General features: G+C 35.9%; 1 protein-coding gene across 1 annotated transcript; it reads left to right on the top strand.

Annotated features, from left to right (window-relative positions):
* Positions 1–2,284: 2,284 nt before the first annotated feature.
* LOC122005287 (serine decarboxylase 1-like) lies at positions 2,285–6,598 on the top strand. The gene is made up of 6 exons (XM_042560273.1): positions 2,285–2,446; positions 2,550–2,901; positions 4,858–5,089; positions 5,223–5,416; positions 5,491–5,624; positions 5,827–6,598. Exons 2-6 carry the CDS (start codon positions 2,595–2,597, stop codon positions 6,394–6,396), a joined length of 1,437 nt encoding a protein of 478 aa, XP_042416207.1. The 5' UTR covers positions 2,285–2,446; positions 2,550–2,594; the 3' UTR covers positions 6,397–6,598.
* Positions 6,599–7,000: the final 402 nt, after the last annotated feature.

Raw genomic sequence — 7,000 nt, forward strand, 5'->3', positions numbered from 1 at the left:
GCTACTCATAAATAACACCAACTCTTTTTTTGGATGGTTAATGTTATTTCTTGAACTTCAATTTCAGCTCTTAGACGTGCAAAATGGTAACCAAACTATTTATAGAAACATGGTAACTTATAATCTTTTTCTTAATTTTTATCCAAGTAAGCTGATGCTATAGTTTTAAACTTATACAAGAAGTTAGCTTATGTTTATCATTTATTGTAGAGATTTATAGCAATACCACATCACCGTCGCCATCTTCCTATAACAACCTTGAAGCTGAATTTCGTGAGATGAAAGCTTCATCTCTTGATGGAGATATAGGAGCAGACACAGACTGAAGAATCATTGTAAAACTTTCAAAATCTCTGGTAGAAACTGTCCTATTAGTTATCACTATTAGGCTTTAGCCTTCCTCTTCCACCATCCATCTCTGAGGATATGAATATAGAACATAGTGTGAATCTTGTTGCGGAATTGTCCCAGCAGATTGTTGTTGCACGATGTATTGCTAATGCTGTCATATGAGGTTTTGCTCGTGCTGAAGTTGAGATGGAAATGGAACCTCAAATTACATCAAAGAATTTTGAGATTACTAGGCTATGGGATCGGTATTATGAAGCTACAAATAGGAAAATGTCACATAGGAATCAAGAGGTAGTCGGTGAGAATGTTGTACTTAAAATATCCTTTAATTTGCTTCTTTTCTGTTATCAGTCAACTCCAAAAGTTATTTGCTTGGTTGATCTTGGTTTTTACTTTCCAAGTATTATATTACTTTTCTGTTGATATTTAACTTCATTGAGAGCTATTTGAGTGATAACTGGTGATATCATTCCATATCAAGTTCACGTTGAGCTTAATATAATTTTATATCAGGTCCAACATGGAGATTTTTTATAATTCTTCCTTATTACATTTTAACACCCTTGAGAAACCAAAATAAATAATAGATAGTGTATTTGAATTTGTTGCAACCTCAGAAATCCGCAGGAATTGAAATGAGTGCAATCAGATCTCTCTAGGTCAATAAGTGAATTTCAGTCAAAACTCACTGATGGACTTAGAGATATTAGATTGCATCTATTTCAATTTTTGTGAATTTCTAAGATTGCAAAAAGTTTAAATATACTATCTATTATTTATTTTGACTTCATTAAATATATTAAAGTATTATTAAAAAATTAATTAAATGTTATAAAATGTTATTCATACGTTATGTATGTATGCAAAAAAGAAAAAAGGAGAAGAGATGAAAGAAAAAATAAGTTGCATGTATAAGAGAGAAGCGAGAAAAGAGAGAACAAATAATGATATATAAAAAAAAATAGGACATTTGAAAAGATATATCTTTTGATATCCAAGTATGTGTCATTTGATCAATTTAAAAATTTTGGTGTGTCATTTGATAACTTATTGTATTTTAAAAGGTCCGCCTTTCATTTTTGTCATTTTAATTATGGTTAAAATTAAAACGCATTAAAAATATTCCAGGCAATATCATATATTTTTAATAAATTATTATCGAGCGGCGTGTATGATTTTTTCTCTGGGCGGAGGAGACCGCATGGAAAATTTGCGGAATTCCGAAATTTTAGTTTCAATGGGACCCATCGAATGTAATCGAATCTGATCCATAACTCTTCAACCACCATGTTAACGTGGCCTCCCGACGGAACAAGAAGTAGAAAAGGAACACGAACAGGACAAAGAACACGGACAGGTTCCATCCATACTTCATTCATTGCGTCGGTGTTGATAATTTACCTCACGTTTTAAGTAAAATCGAATTTAGCCATTAAAATTTAATTTGGCACTTTAAGGTAATCAATCTATAATTTTCAGTTTTTCTTTTTATTTTTCGAAATAAAATTTAAAAGTTAAAAAAAAACAAAATATTTTAAAAATTAACTTTTTTTCGCACATTTAAATTTATTAGTAAATTTATAAATGTTAGGGAAAAAACTTAAGAAGATGCATAAGAGATGCTCTGTTTTTTACCCTGTAAATATTATCTAAATTGTTCGTTGAGAAGAAGATCTTGGGGCCAACAATGTCCGACGTGGCAGAGACATCCACGTGATGACTTTCTGTAAATTGTCGTATATTCATTTTCTTTTGGACCACACTGGTGGGGTCGTCGTATATTCATTTGGTAAATTGTCCAAAAATCTCCGGCCATAAATTTTGCTTAGATCTAGCTGTCACGTGGGTATACTGTTTTATTCAACTCGTGTTCTAATTTATAGCCACAAAATGTTGAATATATCCAACAAAATTTTGAAAATTCGATAGCAGCGTCGTCCTGTTTACTAGTCTTGATCCAGCTTTCAACTTCTCTCTCCTCTCCCAATTACCCGCCTCGCCTTTTCAATATAAACCCTACCATTCCGCCCTCTTCCTCCGCCTTCCCCTCCTTTCGCGCAGCGATCGACAAAGAACGAACGGAGGAAATCTCGTGGTAATGTGTCTCACTCTCCTTTTATTTTCATGTTTTTATTTTTTATTTTTTTTAATCTTGGCCGATTATGGCTGAATCTGCTAACCCAGGTTCTGATTTGTAGCCCGAGACGCTTTCGGAGGACTAGGGCGAATCGATTGAAGCGAAGATGGTGGGAAGCGTGGGAAATGGCTTGTTGGATCTGGGGGGCAGGGAGAAGGTGGAGCCGCTGCCTAAGGAGTTCGATCCCGAGGAGATCGTCGATTCCTTGCTGCATTCGGAGTCCAACATAGTTGGAAAAGAGGAGGACGGGACGAGCAGAAAAATAGTGTTGGGGAGGAATGTGCACACAATGTGTCTCGAAGTTAAAGAACCAGAGGCCGACGATGAGATTACTGGGGAGAGGGAAGCGTATATGGCCGGTGTCCTAGCAAGGTACAGAAGATCCCTCATTGACAGGACCAAGCACCATCTAGGTACGATCACGGTTTTAATTCACATTTGCTATAAATATTAGCTTTCTCCACTGACAGCCCTTAAACAACTGAATCTCTGAATTCGTCAATGTTTCTTTTCCCCTCTCAAAGACAAGTAAATGAATCTAATTTAAGCAATTAACCAACTGTGATGCTACATTTGCTAGCATTGACACTTCTCAGAAATCACGGTCGGATATCAACTCCAATAAAAATAGATGTTCATGTGTTAGAATGTTTTAAGAACAATATTTGTTTTTCCCACATGCTTCCAAAACACAGAGAAGGAAGAGGAAGCAAACATAGCTCTCAGAGCTCATGGCGGATCTTAATTCCAACATCTATATTTTAGATTTAGACATTTACATGCAAATCTTTTCGTAAAATTATGCCTTTTGTAAAAGTTGGGCTTCATGGAGACACTATGTGCTTTGGTAAAGTTGGATCCAAGATCCCCTGCTCCACAAAAAAGTGGACCGGGGATGGACCATTTGCAATTGCTGCCTAATCGCTACGATCGGGCCGCAATTAGTTGTGACCCCTCCCTACAATTACAAGTGGTCCATCCCTGGTCCTTTTTTGTGGACCAAAGGATCTACCCTTGGTAAAGTCATGCGCAGCCATGAAATAGTTGGGATTATTCTGGATGGTAGGCTGACATTCGTCCTCTATTCCACCATCTTCACGTTGGTGCTCGACCCCTTTTTTAACGAGAGATTGGTTGACATTTGCCTAAAATCGGTTGATGGACCAAATGATTTTGGATTGACATGAAACCAGTTCCTATGTGTTCGTCTAGTTCTCTTGATTATATCTATGCCCTCAAATATCAATTTGACACAATATATTGAGAGCAGTGATTTTTTTGAACACGAATGTATTCGAAAAATTCAATTCGTGTTCAAAAAATCATTGCTCTTAATATATTGGGTCAAATTGATATATGAGGATATGAATATAAGCAGGAGAACTAGATGAATACATATAGTTAGTTTCATGTCAATCCGAGAACGTTTGATCCATCAACTGATTTTACCTAAAATTAGCTGATAGACCAAATGACTTTGGATTGACATGAAATTAGCTCTTATGTGTACGGTTAGTTCTCTTGATTATATTCATGCACTTAAACATTAATTAAACCCAATATATTAAAAGCAGTGATTTTTTGAACATGAATATTTTTGAAAAATTTAATTCATGTTTAAAAAATTACTGCTCTTAATATATTAGGTCAAATTGATGTTTGAAGGCATGAATATAATTAGGAGAATTAATCGAACACATAGGAACTAGTTTCATATCAATCTGAGGTCGTTTAGTCGATCAACCGATTTTGGTCAAAATCAATTTTGATTAAAAAATTAAGTCAGATTGATTTTTTAAATTAGTCTTATTTAAAATTTTGAAATTTCAACACATAGAACAATCAATTCGACTAGTAAAAAAAATTAGTTGACTGATTTTCAAACAGAAAATTGATTCAACTAATTTTTTATCAGTGACTGATTAGGGGTAAAATGAGAAGTGGATACATGATTTAATCATTTTGAAATTACTCTTTTGATAATTTTGATACTTTACCTATGCGGTTTGGTAAAAAGATGTTATTTCTTTTTTCAATTTTTGCAAGTATACATTCTCTCACAGACGTATTCTAATAAAAAAGACATTTTATATGATAGTACGGTGCGTGTTATGTTTAGTGTGTGATGCTCATGCCATGTCGCTGTGAGTCTTTGAAGTCTGTAAATTGTTATATATATTTCTCACCACTAGCATCTATTGTGCTCAATTATAAAGTGATCTTACTACATTTTTGGATTCATAGTGCTCTTCAATGCTTATTTGTCTTTGTTTAATTCTTATCTTGCTCTGATTGTATTATACAACTGTTGATCGACATCCACATTGTTCAACTTTTTTATGTCATTTTTACTTATGATTCTTTTACAGGTTACCCGTACAATTTGGACTTTGATTATGGTGCTCTTATCCATCTGCAACACTTTTCCATCAACAACCTAGGTGACCCATTCATTGAGAGCAACTACGGTGTGCATTCTAGGCAATTTGAAGTTGGAGTGTTGGACTGGTTTGCTCGGCTGTGGGAATTGGAAAAGAATGAATACTGGGGTTATATTACAAACTGCGGCACTGAAGGAAATTTGCATGGTATCCTTGTTGGGTTAGTACCTTTTCTTTAAATCCTTTAAGAAAACTTTGCTAGCTAATGAAAGTTTTTCAGAACACGGGTGCAAAATCTGGAAGCCTTTTTCAAGAGTAATTTTACTTGAAATTGCTTGTATTGTGTTTGCCAGGAGAGAGGTCTTTCCCAATGGCATTTTGTATGCCTCAAAAGAATCTCATTACTCGGTTTTCAAAGCTGCAAGGATGTATAGAATGGAGTGTGTGAAGGTTGCCACTCTGGTGTCTGGTGAAATCGATTGCACAGATTTTAGAGCTAAGTTAGTCCAGAACAAGGAGAAGCCAGCCATTATTAACATCAACATTGGTAAATCTTCTTGTTCCTATATTTGTTGTTGTTTTACTCAACACAAGTGAATTACTTATTATTATCTTACATAGGAACCACTGTCAAGGGGGCTGTCGATGATCTCGATCTGGTCATACAAACTCTTGAAGAAAATGGATTTAAAGATCGGTTCTACATTCATTGTGATGGTGCTCTCTTTGGGCTCATGATGCCATTTATCAAACGTGTATGTGCTACTCTTATTTCGAATTCTACTTCCAGTTTCCACTATAAACAAGCATTAAATCACAACCATGCTAGTGCTTCTCTGAAAAGGTTTATTATTCAATTAAAAATTTGTTCCTCTAAGATTTTACAGATAATTCTTGAATATATAATTGACTTTTTTTTTCTGTCCGAACTAAAGTCAGCAATGGGGTTTTGGGCAGGCACCAAAAGTGACGTTCAAGAAGCCTATCGGAAGTGTGAGTGTGTCAGGTCACAAGTTCGTGGGATGCCCGGTGCCTTGTGGCGTTCAAATTACGAGATTGACACACATCAACGCCCTCTCCAGTAACGTTGAGTATCTTGCTTCCAGGGATGCCACCATCATGGGAAGTAGAAATGGCCATGCCCCAATCTTCCTCTGGTACACCCTCAACAGGAAAGGTTATCAAGGTTTCCAGAAGGAAGTTCAGAAATGCTTAAGGAATGCTCATTATCTGAAAAACCGTCTGAAAGAGGCAGGGATTGGTTCGATGCTCAATGAGCTTAGTAGCACCGTTGTGTTTGAGAGGCCAAAAGACGAGGATTTCATCAGGCAGTGGCAACTTGCTTGTGAGGGAAACATCGCACATGTAGTGGTAATGCCGAATGTCACCATTGAGAAGCTCGACTATTTCTTGCGCGAACTACTTGAGAAACGCTCACACTGGTATCAGGAAGGCACAATCTCACCTCCTTGTCTCGCTGCGGAGATAGGCGAGGCCAATTGTTTGTGTTTCTCACATAAGAATTAATAATGCCTTCTATTGCTAGTCCTTTTGCATGCTTTTCTCGCTGTTAGCTATTGGTGTGATGGGCTCGACGTTAGGAGATTGTCTTGTGTTAAGGAAAAAGAACGAATAATGCTTTCTAAGAAAGTTTCCTAATGTGCCTGAATGACATTTGGTTTGTTAGTGGCCATTGTATTTAATACTTTAAAAGAGAGATTTTGTCCTAGGACGTAGTAGTCGATATTTGGGTGGTGGTTTGTGGGCGAAGGTCTTATGGGATTCATTTCTCATGAAAAAAAATATCCATTCATCTGCAAAGCTGATTAAGGTAGATTGTGAAGGGCTTGTAGCAAAAAGTTAGAATTTGATCCTTAAATGTTAGGAAAAGTGAGAAGAGGTTTTGTTGTTGTACCATTACCTCATGAGAAATCATTTTTTTAGAGTTGATATCAAGTAGCTTACACTTACTAGTTAGGTAAATTGAGAAGTGCTTATGATCCCATTGCAAATCAATTTCATTGAAGCTGAGATTAGATCATTAAACGTCTAAAAATTTTTTTAAGAATATGTCCGGTCACTGCATCATTATCCAGGGTACAAATCATTTCATCTTTAATCCTTAACATGG

Source organism: Zingiber officinale, chromosome 7B (assembly GCF_018446385.1).
Source record: "Zingiber officinale cultivar Zhangliang chromosome 7B, Zo_v1.1, whole genome shotgun sequence".
Taxonomy (NCBI): Eukaryota; Viridiplantae; Streptophyta; class Magnoliopsida; order Zingiberales; family Zingiberaceae; genus Zingiber; species Zingiber officinale.